Source organism: Cygnus olor, chromosome 6, assembly GCF_009769625.2.
Source record: "Cygnus olor isolate bCygOlo1 chromosome 6, bCygOlo1.pri.v2, whole genome shotgun sequence".
NCBI classification, from domain to species: Eukaryota; Metazoa; Chordata; class Aves; order Anseriformes; family Anatidae; genus Cygnus; species Cygnus olor.
This window is the reverse complement of record NC_049174.1, coordinates 36303497-36319656: the sequence shown is the minus strand read 5'-3', so window position 1 is coordinate 36319656 and position 16160 is coordinate 36303497. Positions and strand designations below refer to the sequence as shown.

Below are 16160 nucleotides of genomic sequence, written 5' to 3'. Positions count from 1 at the left end.
TTTTTTTCATGCAGACGATATGATTAAAAAGCAAATATTTTAACATAATTTAGTGATATGAGCTATTACTGAAATGTCCACAGTTTCACTCTTTTTTTTTTTCCTAGATTAAAGAAAACTTTAAAAATCTATTTGCTTTGACATATGACACAATATTTAAGAACTGAAATCATCAATTAAATCACACATCAGAAACATTTCCTTTGGTAAAAAATATAGTGCTAGACGATGTACACTTTGAAATCGTTGTTAATGTTTAAAATGCAATCTGAAGTGCATATGTTATTTTAAAAAAAAAGGAAACATAAATTACAAAATTTAAGTTTATGGAAAAACTAGGAATCATTGCCTAGCAAAAGCATTTGCAGAGAAATGTGTATCTTTGGGTTTTGTGGATATGCATAGTTTTGTAGCATGAAAGCTGACTATGTTATTCTTTATTTTATTTTTTGCCTATTGAAAAGCAAGCAGAGCTAAAGTAAGCAGGGTTCAGTCTGGACTGGATTGGGTGCCTGTAATAAAGTAACAAAGCCAATGCGTACATGAACGTAGCGAAAGCCTTTTGGATTGTCACTGAAAATAAAAAAGGTGAACACTGACAAGATTTCAGATTTTTTCTGGGGACCGAGGGAAACTGAAGTTAAAAATAAAGTCCTCGTATGGTCAACATGTTGGAGGAAATTCAAAGACTCTCATAAAATAAACATATTTTAAGAAGTGTTTTGAATTTCAGTGTGTAATTTCTGGCCAACAGAAATTGCAGTTGTATCTTTAGAGGGACGTTATGTCAGATCAATGGTCATTATGCAAAAAAAATAAACTGAAAACTTGATGCTTTAACCCATTCAGTTATTAAAATGCAAACAGGAATCAGATAGCTTTTCTTTAGAATTGCTACTAGAAAACTTCGTGCCATTGTGTCGCAATTATAAAATATTTGGATTTGATGTTACAGAAGATATGTAAATTGTTCCTGGAAAAAACAAATCCACAAAACATAACAGACTTTGGCAGGGGAATCTCATCAGTATTTATTAAAAATTTAAAAAAAGTTTATGACCTGGAAAATCAAGGAGATCATTTGAATCATGTGCATAAGCTAAAAGATCCCAGCCCAAAGCATACTGCGAGTTGTTCCTAGGCTATGTTTAATTCTAACCTTTGGACTTGGAAAGTTTGAGGAGGGTGTCTGCTCTGCCAGGTAAGGGCGATTGTGTGCATCTGTGTATACGTACATGTATATACAAATGCGCGTATGCATGCCCTTGTTTTTCTGCAGTATTATTAAGAAAAGCCGTCCATACTTCACCATGTTGTTACATGTGTCTGTCTGCTGATTATAAAATGTGTTAAACAGTATTTAAAAAACAAAAAATGCAGAGCTGCGCTTTGATTTATTCAGTGAACAAAACATATGCTCGCTGTTCTGTTCTATGTAATTCATATGATCAATAAAATTTTCTTTAAAAAGAGCAACTTTGGCATTTAGAAGGATTGAGCTGCTGAGCAGAAAAATGCTTTACTTGTGCTATATGTAGTCAACCTCTACACTCTTGCACCAAAGTAAGTTTTTGGCTCCGCAGTGTCCTGTTCATGCTTTTATTATTTTTAATCTTCAGGGTTGAAGCTGTATATTGCGGTTGTTACCCACTGTGTCCCAAGGCCTTGGTGTACCCGGAGATATTTCCAGGTAGCTGCTTTGCTGCTCACTCTTTTTCCTGAAAAGTAATACGTGATTCACACTAAAATATAAAGTTTGAGAATAAACTTGAGCAAAAGCAATTGTTTATTTGGCAAGCCAACATGTTAGTGTTAAGGAAAATTTTATGTGTTTTAATACATTAGACGAAGTTTATATTTGCCATCTGTTCTTTTAAGATAACACAAAAGCAAGTTTTGAAATAGCATTCTTCATTGTTAGCATACACAACCCATAATGATAGATTTTTGTTAAAAGGTCAGTGATGCTGCAATGGCTTGCAGATTTTTTTGAGATACAGAAAAAAAAAAAAGAGGCCTGAAAATCACACCAAATTATTTAAACAATTTAATACTTAATACTATGCAACTGTGGTACAGGATACACACTAATGTAGTAGCAGTTCTTTGAAAAATCTCATCACTAAATGTATCACTATGCATTGTGTTACATTAGAATAATGTATTTTAATCACCCAAAGGAGATGTCTAAACAGCACAACTACACAGTCTTATTTAGCATTAAACATCCTTGTGAGCTGAGGTAACCTTATAAAATCATGCTTAAATAATGTAAAACACGAGGCGGCACAGAGCAATATGCATTTTTAATTAGTAAAGTGACTAATATCGAGTGTGTGCTTTGAGGTTTTTGTTTCATTAAAAATGTATCTGTTTTTCCTGCAGCTGAATATCTGTATTCTACACCTGAACAGCTTTTTAAAAGGCTTCAGAATTTCTGCAAGAGACCAGATATTGTAAGGAAACATCTCTATAAGGTAGTTGTTCAGAACAGTTTTACGTGATATAATGCCATATTGAAGTACAAAGGAAAAAAAATTAAAAAAACAACATTTAATTAACATACTAATGTTTAAAGGAAACATGCTAGGGAGGGATATTAGTCGTTACACTAACAAGGATTAATTAAACTAGATGCCAGTTGTATTAACCTAGGTCTTATGAAATACGTGCACTTAATGCATGCTACATGCTTTTTTTTTTAATTTATTGTTTTCTAAAATGACTGTCCTTTACATTTGGACCCAAGAGGCTTATAAAAATGAACCTGGATTAATGTAACTCATTAGTTTAAAAGGAAAATAAAAGAAAGATCCTACAATTATACTAATGAGGATAAACCTACCTTCCTATCCTAATTTAATCTGCAGTCCTCAAAACATGCAGGTGACTGGGACCAGGTAAGACTTCTCTGCTTTTGGAATTATTTGAATTATTTTGATAGTTATGATTATTTTAACACTTTGCTTTTTGAGTTATGTTGAGCATAAAAAAAAAAAAAAGTTTATTAGAAGCATAATTTACTGGTATTTATCATGTCCTGTTCTTTGCAGCTATTTATGTAGAGAAAATACAGTTTAAGTGATAGACCTTCCATTCGAGTTTTGATCAAGTGTTCAATGCTAGACTGACTTCTACGTTTTCAAGATGTGTATTTATATTGCTAGGAATCACTTTTTTTTTAATTATGTAGATAGAGCACTAAATTTTATATTATTCAGTGAAAAATCATTATTACACGATATTGTTCTTATAAATAACTGCTATTGTCTGCATGCTAATATGCAAACTTACAGCATTTTCTGTTCAGCTATGACTTTTACAGCCCTGGAAGCGCCGTGACCAGGGTAGATACACATTACCCCTGCACGACAAAGGTGTTCCAGGTAGCATTTGTGAAAATCTGGATTCACCTGAAAGTCCTTCGAGGGAGTGCGTAGGCGGATATGCTGCTTGCGTTACCTGTGCAATATAAAAGCGGTCTCTCCTCGAGCATTCCTTGGCTGAAGCCACCCAGGCACACTGTTAACGAGCGAGTCGAGTAATCTCCTTCCTAATTTGGAGGCTCATGCTGCCAGCAGACCTAACCTCATCTCTCCACGTTCCTCCCTCTGGGGACCAGAAAGTCTTGGTCTTGCTGCGTCTCGTATGCCTCCCTACCCTTTTGCGCACACATGTAGCAGGAGGGAGAGTTTAGCCCGCACTTGACTTTTTTGTGACCTAAAAAGACATTTACATAATGATACATCAAAGATGATGTTGTTTCTGCAGGAAACAGTTAAACTTCAAGAAAAAAGGAGAGAACCAAAAATGCAATTTAACACCCAATTTCAAGCTCATTATCTTCATTGTCTATTAACTTGGCAATGGTTCAGAAGGTAGCTCATAATAGTTTAAAATGCTGACTGAACACTTCCAGCGCTCAGCATTACTTCTTGAGTCATAGTATTGTATAGTTAGACATGGTGGCTTCAAAGGGGAAGCAGTCCTTAAACGTTTACCTTGACATTTCCCGATGCTTCAAGTTCAGCTAACAGTCCTGCTCACGTGCATCTCCTCTGTGCGTGTGGATCCCCAGCTCCTAAATAAAGCCAGGGCTGGCACACCAAAAGTGGAAATAATGGCAGGTCAAATACTGATGTGAAGCAGTATGGGCTTAAAAAGTGGCACAGAGAGCAGTGTCTGCACAAGCCCCATAACCAAAATACTGATTTGCTTTAGGGATTCTCTTATGGAAAAAATAATTAAAAAAAAAAAAAAAAAAAAAAACAACAACTTGGAATTATTTGCAGCCAGGGTGCAACTGCAAAAATGGGGGGCTTACCCCATCCTTTGCAGACAGACTCATGTGCTATGAATGGTGCAGCTCTGTCAGATGTCCTGAGTGTTCAGTGAGTGTCTGCAACAGGTAGCGACTGAGCTGCATGGGGATCGTTTTAAAATGAGTAAAGCAGGGCCTAATCCAGAACCTGTGAATACCATTGAAAAGATCCCTGTTGTCTTTAATAGGCTTTGGCTCAGCTCTGAGAATACTGTTAGAGTTGTCTTTTGTACCTACACCCACGTACACTAAGTCTTATTTGCAATGAAACTGTCCGTAAACCTTCTAGGAAGATGCTAACTTAGACGTGTGTAACCAGAGTTGGAATGATGCTTCTTTTTAGGAAGCTGAAAAGAGTGAAATCATGAAGGGCACGCAGTGCTTCCACTGTGGTCTCACTTATTTCAGAATGGTATATATATATACTATAGTGGCATAGAAGAGGGCCCCCCCCCGGTAATATATACCAACGGGCTACTTCTCGTTCAGAAACCTTCCTGACATGCTCCCTACCACAGTTCTTAAAGTAGCTGTTCGGTTTTAGAAAAAAAGTAAAGCTGCTTTAAAAGCAAATAATGCTTTTCTTTACTGCTTGGGGATTCTGCTTTATAGATCAGAAAGTAATCAGCATCAGAAGTACTTCGGGTTATCTTTTCACATATTGTATTTTATTGCTAAGGATACCCGTAATAAGTAGACAGCAGTCTCATTAAGCAGGCAGTTATTCCTTCAGTTGTCCTCAGTGCCTGTGCTGACAAAGTTGGGGGCATGGGGAAGATGAATAGCAGCGGGGCAGCCAGGTTAGGGAGCCAGACGCAGCGAATATCCCTGTGAAAATGCACAGACCCGTGTATTAAAGTGTAATAGCTTAATTCCACTGAGCAGATTCATGCTGGCAGACTTTTAAAAATGCCCATAATGTAAGCACCTAGAGAAACCTTTCCAAATGATACATTACTTACCCTGGGTATTCTCACAGCACCCAGGGCCGGTTCATTTGCGTTTCGACGCTGCCTTCTGCCAGTTGTTAAGAGAAGATCGAGATCTGTTGAAAACAAACCTCATTTGTTATCAATTATTGTTCTCTTCTAGTTTTATAGAATCAAAAGTTCCTCTTTGGTTCTGGCTATTTGTGGTTGCCGAAGTGCCAAAACGAAGCAAATAACAACAACAGGGCACCAGTTTCCACTGGAGCACACCACAGGACCTGTCAGTCTGCAAGCTCCCCGAGTCCTATCTCGTAGATTTAAAAAGTAATAAATAGGGTGAAACATTTGTTTCTGCACTATTTTCTTTAAGTTTACCTTTCAGTTCCCTCACTTCAGTTTCTTAATTTAAAACAGCGTGTATAAAGAGTATACAGTGGAAAGGGACAAGAAGAGTTGCCAAAAGCCAGGCATGGAAGGAGCTGACAACTTTAAATAATCTCTCCCAGCCCTCCCAGCTGAATGAGTGCTGGTTGACATGCTGTCAGCTTCAGTTCCTGCAGAAAAATCCTACTCTCACTCATGCTTGTTTAACAGAGAAAAGAATTTGGCCCACTTTCTGACATTCATCTTCTCATTTCCATCACACTACAGAAGCTCACCTGCCTATGAAAGACACATGGCGTGATTTTTTTCCTACTTACACCACTGTAGATAAGGAACTGTGCTGCATTCAAAGGGATTAAACTGCTATAAAATCAAATTAGGATCCCTGTTAGACCTTAGACATCTGAATTGTTTCCAGTCTCAGAATTTGGCTGCATAGGGCTGTTCTAACAAAACCCTTTCCTTTCCTTTCCTTTCCTTTTCCTTTTCCTTTTCCTTTTCCTTTCCTTTCCTTTCCTTTCCTTTCCTTTCCTTTTCCTTTTCCTTTTCCTTTTCCTTTCCTTTCCTTTCCTTTCCTTTCCTTTCCTTTCCTTTTCTTTCCTTTCCTTTCCTTCCTTTCCTTTCCTTTCCTTCCTTCCCTTCCCTTCCCTTCCCTTCCCTTCCCTTCCCTTCCCTTCCCTTCCCTCCCTTCCCTTCCCTTCCCTTCCCTTCCCTTCCCTTCCCTTCCCTTCCCTTCCCTTCCCTTCCCTTCCCTTCCCTTCCCTTCCTTCCCTTCCGTCCCTTCCGTCCCTTCCATTCCCTTCCTTCCCTTCCTTCCCTTCCTTCCCTTCCTTCCCTTCCCTTCCCTTTCCTTTCCCCCTTCCCTTCCCTTCCCTTCCCTTCCCTTCCTTTCCTTCCCTTTCCGCTCCTTTCCTTTCCTTTCCTTTCCTTTTCCTTTCCCCTTCCTTTTTTTTTTCCTTCCTTTCCTTTCCTTTTTTCCTTTTCCTTTTTCTTTTTTCCTTTGTTTCCTTTCCTTTTTTTTTTTTTCCTTTTTTTTTTTTTTCCTTTCCTTTCCTTTCCTTCCTTTTCCTTTTTTTTCCTTTCCTTTTTCCTTTCCTTTCCTTTCCTTTTTTCCTTTCCTTTTCCTTTCCTTTCCTTTCCTTCCTTTCCTTTCCTTTCCTTTCCTTTCCCTTTCCCTCTTTTTGCTCCATTTGAGATAAAGCAATATAGTTGCTATTTCAGGAAAACAGGTAGGAGTTCTCTCTGATCCAGCTTTAATATTTAGGCACAGCTAGGAAGGTGGCAAGAGGCCTTCTCAGCAACTTGTTGCATTTGCATGCGACTGCCCTCCAACCCAGGCAGCTCCATGAGGTTACAGTGGGCTAGACGTGTGGGAGCTTGGGGGAGCCCCATGGCAGACGTCCATCGGCCATTCAGCCCCATTGCAAGGACCAAAATTTCTTCCACAGCTCTTGAACAAGCCTTGTAAGAGCCAGGGAAGATGCCTCTGTCCTTATTTCTACTTCACCACCCTCTGAAAAAACTCCCTGAGAACTTCATTTTTCCATAGGGATGCTGCCTGTCTGGATCAGCACATCATGTGCTTAGTTTAATATCATGGTTTTGGTAGTGGTCAGCATCAGATATCTGAGAGAAGGCTGACACGGGTAGAAATAGGGTGTTAAAGGTCTTCTCTTGGTCTTTTAGAATTAGAGCTTGGTCTTAACCCAGGAATCAGAGATTTTATAATCTGGCATGTTCTTTTAGTATTAAGTATTTCCATGCTGTACATACTAGTTCTCCATTGACATTCAGCAGCCCTTGGAAACCTCTGTTGCTGTCTTTCATGGCTCTCTGTAGCAAGGCAGTTCATTTCCATGTTTACAGACACAAGCATTAAAAGATTTCCTTCAGTTGGCTCAGAGTGTCCCACCTTCAGTTGCATTGAGTGTCTCCGTGTTCTTGAGTCGTTTGCCTGGTAGCAGAAGCTCCCACTCCATTTTTTCCAAACCATTCATTATTTTGTAAACATTTGTCAAACGCTTACAGTATCCTGGGCTTTTCAGTCTCTCCTTGTGAATGTTATCCCGTGTTTAATTCTTACCTCTTATCATTCAAGCCATTTTGATGCTTGAGAGCTGTTTTTGTGCTGGTGATCATTACTTTACGGAGTATTCTAGGCCATGCCATCAATTTGTGATGTGTTGTACTCTGTGATAATTTTCAACCTGCTCCTCATGGAGCCAAACACACTGTTTACTTTTTAACCGTGAATGTATATTGAGCAGATGTTTGCTTACAGTGTTCTCCAGATCTTTTGTCCCAAGCTGATAAAGTTAATTTAGAGCTCTCCAGGCTGTGTGAATAGTACAAATATTCCCACCCATCATGCTGACTTTCCTTCCAGTGGCAGAGCAAGTTTGCAGGGAAAGAAGGAGGCACTGTACTGAATTCCTGCTTCTACCTGGTTGACATTAGGTGCAGGTCAGAAGCAGGCTGGAAGCACAGGTGTGAAACTTGTATTTTCCTCTTGTGATGCTCAATTTCCAGTGAGAATAATTTAAAGTGGTTTCAGAGATGGTCTAAATCTGCCTCTCAGAGCCTGTATAGGAAGGTTAGAGCAGCTAGAAAATGAAATGCAGCATGCTGCCTCCATGCCCTCCTGTCTCTGTTGGTGCTAGGAAGAGCTGCCTAAGTAAAGTGTATGAACAAGGATTTTTTGTGTGAAAGAAAACCTTGGTTACTTATTTAGAATAAAGAATCCTAGAGTAATTCGGAGAGGGACCTCTGGAGGTCATCTGGGTCCAGCCTCTGCTCAAAGCAGGGCCAGCTTCACAACAGGATGGATTAAATTGCTGAGGGTTGTGTCTAGGTTAGACTGAAGTCTTCACATTTTTCATTCCCATATATCTGATATAGTCAAACACCTAGCTACATTAGGAGGTAGAAAGATCTGCTGGACCACGGACACAATTTAGGCAGTTTGGGTCTATCTAAGGTCTACAAGCTGCACATGGGTCCGGAAACACCTTTGGTAGAGTGAGGTCTGCTAGCTTTTGTGGATGTTCACGCTAGAAGAAATGAGCTAGCAGGGGCTGTTAAAAGTTGCCTGCTATTCTGAGAGCCAACCATACTATGTTGAGTATCTCCTTGTTCCTGAGCTGTTTGCTGGAAGCAGAAGCTCCCACTCCATCTTTTCCCATGGCTTGCTGTGGCTCTCTGAAAGCCAGGGGATCGAGGAACTTTCAGCTCTCTGAAAATCCTGGTCTACAGCTCGTAGCAGTTGGCCATGCTTGTGGAGCAGGAAGAAAGCATTCATTAAGAAGGCAGTCCTGTGGGCATCTTTCAGCATCAACACGAGGACTTTGAACTTTTTATTATAACAGTGATAGATAGCTTCCAGTTTAGTTTTAGAAAGTAGATGAACCATAGCCACTGCAAAATGGTAGATGGAGAAATGGGTCAAAGGAATTAAGATCAACTTTGACAGAAGAGTTACAAAACGCATGAAAACTAATTGTTTTTCAGTAAAGTGTATCCGCATTACCTTGAGAAAGAAGCCTGAAGCTCTTTTCCTAGTGTCATGGTTGCTCAATGTGTTCTGAACCTTCTTTTCTAATGGAAGGGTATCTTGCATAAATTCACATCCAACATTTATGTTTTTATTTAAACACAGAAAGAAAGAAGTGAGTTTTTAAAGGTTGATAAAAGAAACTGTAGTTTGTTCAAGGAAATACTGTTACTCTACTGAGGAGTATTATATAGCTCTGGCTCGGGCCTCACAGTGCACCCAGTTCACGTAAACCAATGCTGTCTTTTGATGGTGGTTTCCAAAGGTGCTTGGAGTTTGAAAGCTGAGCTCCAAAAGTAATTACTACAAGCTGCTTTCCACCTTGATTCTTCCTAATACTCACTTACAGGGGGAAGGAGCTGGGTCACGGAGTAAAGCTGACCCGATACAATTTGGCTCTGTAAATCACTCTGCTTTCTCGCACTCCAAGTCTCAGGTTTTGTGCTGAATAATAATCATTGATTCTCAATTTTGTTAAGGGAATTCTAAGAATGTGCATAAAATATGCCAAAACAGTACTGTCTGCTTGAACTCCAGCTATCCTGAAGCAGCAGGTCTGAACGGATGAACCGTCCTTACTGAATTCGGAAGGTTAACTCTGAAGTCTACTGATGGCAGCATAGATACTAAATATTTCTGTTCCACTCTGAGGACACAAGAAACAAAAATGTTTGTATCATAGAAGATACTGCAGTGCTGCTGACACTTACTGTGCTGTCTCTTCACACAAAGATCTTGCTTTCTGTGAAAACTTTGCTACTCATGACGATTTTGTCTCTGCATATTTAGGAACTGTTGACTGAATCATGTTCTATTCCTTGAAAACATGAATGCCCAGACTTTTGCAGCGTTATCACTCTTACCCCCCTCCAAAAAAACAGGAGTGGAGTTGATTCTCTCCAAGGTTACTCTGAAGTAGAGGCCAAAAGCCAGACCAGCGATGGTGGCACAGGGGAATTAGGCCTTCTCTCCTGCCGGTTCCTGGTTCTGCCAGGTCTGAGGTGTGAGAGGGAGGTCGGGCCCGCTCGGCCCTTGCTGTGTCTGCTGAGCCCGCTGGTAGGAGCGGCGTTTGGTGGAAGTGCTCGATCAGGGCTGCCACGAACTTCACGGGGCTCCCTTTGGATCCGGCCTGGCGCTTCCAGCTGCCTCCCGCGGCCTCTTGGGGCCGCGCTGGGCAAGGCCGGGGCACGGCGGCGGGGCTGGTCCCCAGGACGAGCGGCTCTGCACACGCTGCTCCTCCCGAGGCCGGAGACGTCCCTTCGCGGCAGCAGCTGACGTTCTGCGTGTGATCTCTCCTCTGCTTCCTCGTAGGGCGAGATGGCTGGCTTTTCTTGGGCAGCGCTCCGTGGTAAATTCAGGTCTCTGCTCGCAACAGAACCGAGGGAAGATTTGTGACAGATGGGGCTAAGTCACAAACTTGCAGCCTCAGGCAGAATTGTGGAAGTTTCCAGAGTGTGCCCATATTTACCTGATCAGAGAGAAAAGAAAATCTGCAGAGGAAGCCGAGCCTGGCTGCTTGTCATAGCTGACACAGAGCCATCTGCCACAAACCTGTGGCGGCTTCAGATCTCCAATCCCTGCCACCACCCCAGCTCAAATTAAATACAGATTCTTAGAGACGTTATGATGGTTACACATGTCCTCGGCATCACATGCAGGAGACTGTTCAAAAAAAATATGTGGCCTGTTGTATAACCGCACTCATGTATCCCATATGTGGTGCCACATTGAATTTCCGGTTGAATCTGTTTTTATCCTTTGTACTGGATGACATGGTGCCTGAATTCTTTCTTTTCGCCGACACGATGGCAGCCAAGCTGCAGCTTCAAACGCTCACACTTGGCTGGGTTTCTACCTAGGTTGCCAGGTTATCATTGGAGCCTTATTGTGTCCTCAAAGGGCCACAGGGCCTGAAAGGAGGATCCGAGTGCTACCGGACTAATTGGGCAGCCATCTCTGAATTGTTTGTAGGCAAAGGGCTGCTTTAGCACTTTTCTTTTTGCAAATTAATGACTCTCTGGCACAGGGGTTTTTAAGTGAAGGTATTAATAAGGGGTCTGGCAGGTAATCCCATGATTCGCGGAGTTACATTTGCATTTAATTAATCTTAAAGAAAGCTGAAAGATAAACAGCTGTAATTCAACTAGCATGGGAAATATGCTACATGGTGCCATCTATCCGATAAAATGAAAGCTGAGACACTTGTTTTATTTCTCTCAAGGATGGAGAACAAACAGATAACAGTCAAAATACTTCCAATAAAAAGTAGTAGTATAAATGTAACGGCCGTTCATCAAGAATCTTTGCATCCAGTTACAAATACAGTCTTTTAAAGATAAATCACTTATGATTCCAGCAGTCAAGCTGCTATATTTGTTGATGTAAAATGTTTTGAAGATGTAGATTGTACAATAAATTTTTAATAAAGTGCCCACTGCAATTTTTAATTAGCATATCTCATTCATGTATAAGTGTGTACATCTATCTGTATGTTTATCACTATGCATATCCTTGTGTCAGAGTCAATGAATGCAATTGTGCCTTTATCTGATGAAGTAGAATCTGCTTTGCAAGTGATAATAAAATGTTCTGACAATTCCAAGATTTTCAGCTCCATTCTGGGAAGAAGCAGGAAGAGGATTCTCGGTAAGTCATTACCACGTAAAGCTTGGTAAGACCTCTCCTGACGGACAGGTATGGTTTCATCCTCCCTCCTACCAGGCAGGGTGGCTCTTGTCCCCGTGCTGGCAGGCTGTCACCCAATGGTAAATGTGAGCATCTTGCCTGTGCCAGCCTTGCCCCAGCTCCATGGGGCTCCAGGGCTGCATCGATGGCAGAGGAGAGGTTCAGGCTGGTCCCACAGCGCACACTGGCTTCCCAGTCAGCAGTGGGAAAGGATCTTTTCTGACGCCATCGAGATGCTGAATTGTCCTTTCTCAGTGTGAGCAGGCAGTAGCTCTCTTTAACATTGCTCTATTAATCAGTCAAAAAGCTGAGGGAGATCCAGTGGCAAATGGTAAATGTTCAGATATTTTTCTGGCACTGCAGAGTTGTAATTTTGCAGTAATCATCTGTCTTATATGTTGGTTTCTCCCTGTTTCTGCTCGATCAAAGCCCAACTTGGCTCTGGATGTTGAATGTGGTCTTCTCAGGGAAGCGTGCATGGATGTGGTAGTCACATTTGGTAGAGCCAAGTAGCAGAACTTCTTGCATTTCCTATCTGACTGCATCATAAATCTTCACTAAGGCTATCACACCTTGCACCAGCAAGAACAAATTAGAATATTTTTTTTACTATTGGGGAAACTGAGGCATGGTACGATCAAAGTGACTTGGTCCAAGTTTCACAGCGAGTCGCTCTCCAAACCAATAAAAGGAAAGAGGAGATGCTGCAACGTCATGCTATGGCTTGTGGCGAACAGACTGCGCACGTAGTGCCATGAGACTCGATACGCCAGAACTCGATGGTTTTGACTCAAGACCGCTGATGCCTCCAGAGCACGTCCTGACCAGGCCCACGGCCGAAGGAGGTCTCACCCAGCTCCTTAGCGAGGTGATGTCCGGCTTTGGCTCACTTACTGATCTGTTATACTGTAACCATTCCTAGCTAGTCTGAGCAAGGCTTCATCTTGATGGAAAATTTTCCCTCAGAGTTACAAACCCTTGCAAATAATGCTTTATAATAGGAACACTCTCAGAACTTTAATTATAGGGTAATAAATAGCAACGCGGCATTATCCTTGGATACTTCTTTACATTCTTAGTGAATATACACAGCTGGTCCAGAGCATGAAAACATCCTTGCCGCATCTCCTAGGTCCCGGAGGCTGGCCTGGTTTTTGGGGCCAGCCCGGCCCGTTTCAGGGTCCTCTGCCAACGGGGTGCCACAAGGCCTCAGGTGGGCCGAGGCCCTGTTACCCCCCCGGTGGTCTTCCCCCCGGCCCAGGCTGGGTGCCGCAGCAGACCGAAACAACCTGAGGAGTTTTGGCTCGCAGTTTGCGAAGATCAAACAAGCCAGCCGCTCTGCGCTGCTTCATTTAAAGCCTTCACTTCAAAAGGTCACAGAGGCAAATTGGGATCTCGGTCCCGTTGTTCCTCCACACATGAGTAATCTGAGAATGCACAGACCTGATCTTAAGAGTAAAATGACAGAATTAGCCCCGACTTACTTTCATATTTATTGATGTTTCGCCTGCATTGACACCGCGACTGCAAGCTCTTTGCTGGGAGCTGCGGCGCGCGGCTGAAGCGCAGTGGGTTTCGCTGACTCCTACCAGACGGCTCCTCGCCTCCTGCATCAATAGCAGGCCAGGCACCTAATCCCCCAATCCTTTTGTCTTAGCGTTTGAGATCACAGGAAACACAGGTTTATTCCACATGAGAATTGTCTTTTGCCGTCTAATGGAAAAGAAAATCCTAAAATAACCAGGGAATTTTTTTTGCAAAGCGTTTCCAGCGCTCCCAGCCCCGCTTGCTCGTGCTGCAGGCACCGCGAGGAGCCGCGCGGCAGCCCAGCTTCACCCGCGCTCGCAGTGCCGAGACCTCTGACTTAGCTCAAAGCTGTTCCGAATTAGGAGGCTAGATTTTTCTAATTGCATTTTTAAAGACCGAGCCAGCAGTTCATTAGAAGCCATGGAGCAAATTCTGCTTCTCTATTACACCAATATAAATCTTGAATGAATTTATCTCAGGATAACTGGGAGGGTAGAACGTACCTCCCATATTGTTCCTCAGATTATTAAAAGTTACAGGGCCTTGAAAATTAAATTCACCTTTCCCCGTTCGAGCTGTTTACTCTTTGTTTCTTATTCCAGTAAGGACAGTTGAAATGAATTAGTCGGTCTCATTTCTGCTCATAGTCACTTTTAAGTTTGGTTCTCATGTACTAGCCCAAGACTAGTTTGTGTGGAAAAGGCTGGAGGGCATTTTCTTTCAAACAAATTGTTTTCATGGGAATAATTTCCTAGAGAATTATATTAAAACATTTCCATCAATCCCTGATTTTGCAAAAATATTTTCCTCTTCTATATCCTTGATTTGGGGCCTCGGCAATTCTTTATTTACAGATATAAATGAGCACCTTAATGAAAGTCCTTGAGAATTTTACCCTCTAATAGGCTAACCTTATTTAACTGAAATACTTTTTAAGTGATTCAGCCTGGTAAGCGAGGCTTCGTCTTGGAGGAAAATTTTGCCTCTGAGTTATGAACCCTTGCAAATAAGGTTTTATAATAGAAACACTGTCAGAACTTTAATTATAGGGTAATAAATAGCAATGCTGCATTATCTTCTGATATTCTTTACATTCTTAGCGAATATACACAGCTGTTGCTGGGGACTGATAATCGAGGGCTGTGGAGCTGCGCTGCGGCTCTGCCCGCACCCTGCGTGGAGGCAGCAGCAGAGGAGGAGGAGGAGGAGGAAGAAGATGAAGAAGGGGGAGGAGGAGGAAGGAGGGAGGGAAGCAGCCGCTGGAGCAGAGCCCCCCGGACTGCTCCAGCGGCCCCGTGGCCGCAATGCCGGCGGCGGAGGCAGCGAGGGGAGGCGAGGGGAGGCAGAGGCAAAGCCCCGCGTAGCGCCAGCCGCTGGGAAGGGGGGTCGCTAACGAGGAGAAGGACTTCCAGCAGCGGGGCGCCCCGCGGCCGGGAGCGGAGCCGGGCGCTGCCTCCCCCGGGCTCGGCCTCCCCCCGGGGGCTGCCCCGGCGCCTCGGTGCGGAGCCGCTCGGCGGAGGCTGCCCCCCTGCGGGTGCGGGGCGGCTGGCCGGGTGAGCTGCGAACACGGCCCCCGATAAATCAGTAAAAAAAATTAAAATTAAGTAAAAAACCCCAACCGAAGCGCAGCGACGGAGGGCGGCGGTGAGGGCTGGAGGATGCACGCAAAGGGCTTAACCCTTGGGGCTTTGAAGGCGAAACGGGGAGCGCCCTGGCAAGGCCTGTCTGTAAACAATGATAATTAGCCTGTTCAGAAATCATAACGCTGATTAAAATCTCCGATTCATTATTTATTCATCACAGAGCCTCCTCGCAGACGTGGGAATAGGGATTAAAACCTGGCGGTGCTCAGCCCGCGAGGCGCCGAGGAAGGGGTTAAGGCGAAGGCGAGGAGCCCAGGCCCTGGGAATGCTGCTCCTCGCAACCAATACTTTCTCCTTCCCTTCCTGCCAGGAATACTCCCATTCCCCCAAATTTTGGTATCGTGAAAATGTTTCTCATACTAAGTACAAGTGTTAGACTGAATCCAGTTGGTACTGAAATTGCAAACACACTTTCACTCCTAGAAAAGCCAGCAGAAAGGAACTTCTTTTAACTCCATAATAGCAGGTTCCGTGGTAAATGAACAACCGATGGTCAGCTAGCCAATTATGGTATAAATATCCGCTGTTTACAGCGAGGTGTTAAATGAGCCCTCCGAGCACAAAGGATCAGACTGTCTAAGCTACAATTTGTGCTTCATCCCATTATGTCTCCCCTAAAAAGGCCCGTGCCATTGTAGGTAATGTGCGCGCAGAACATATTTCTTTCTGTTGATTTTAGTTTGCTTTAATTCAATACACACTCTTGTTTACTTTTTAAAATTTAAATAAATGTCAGCATTGTATAATTTCTATGTTAACAAAGCAGTGAGCAAAATCCCTTGTATGTTTATAAAATATTATTGTTTAATTCACATAGTTTAGGAATTCCAAATGTTGAGAATAGGAAGGAGGCCAAATACCATCTGTTTATAACTATGATGCATCATCATATGTGTACTTTAAAAAAGAAGAAGAAAAAAAAAAAGCTTGGTCAATCATGCCACTGTTCTATCTGTTAGGAATATGGTGAGGATTTAAAATTGCTCTGTGCAATTTGCAAGAAATTTCAGTGTGGTTTAACTCCGAGCAGGGATGTTCGAAGAGTTGCTCGCTCCTGTGTTCCTGTTGGGTGACTTGAATGAAATGCTCGTGTGCCCGAACTGCTGCAGGCACGGATTCAA

General features: G+C 42.6%; 1 protein-coding gene across 48 annotated transcripts in view; it reads left to right on the top strand.

Annotated features, from left to right (window-relative positions):
• The window catches only part of GTDC1 (glycosyltransferase like domain containing 1), a 183149-nt gene extending 171363 nt beyond the window's left edge, over positions 1 to 11786 (top strand). For 16 of the 48 annotated variants that reach the window (XM_040560672.1, XM_040560638.1, XM_040560677.1 and 13 more), the window contains 3 exons: positions 1620 to 1690; positions 2386 to 2477; positions 10496 to 11786. In XM_040560672.1, the coding sequence (XP_040416606.1) occupies positions 1620 to 1690; positions 2386 to 2460 (146 nt within the window). In that variant the 3' untranslated portion in view covers positions 2461 to 2477; positions 10496 to 11786. Of the gene's footprint in view, positions 1 to 1619; positions 1691 to 2385; positions 2478 to 5421; positions 6129 to 9663 lie in introns of those variants that run through there. The other 32 variants (XM_040560627.1, XM_040560629.1, XM_040560635.1 and 29 more) reach the window with 9 other exon arrangements.
• Positions 11787 to 16160: the final 4374 nt, after the last annotated feature.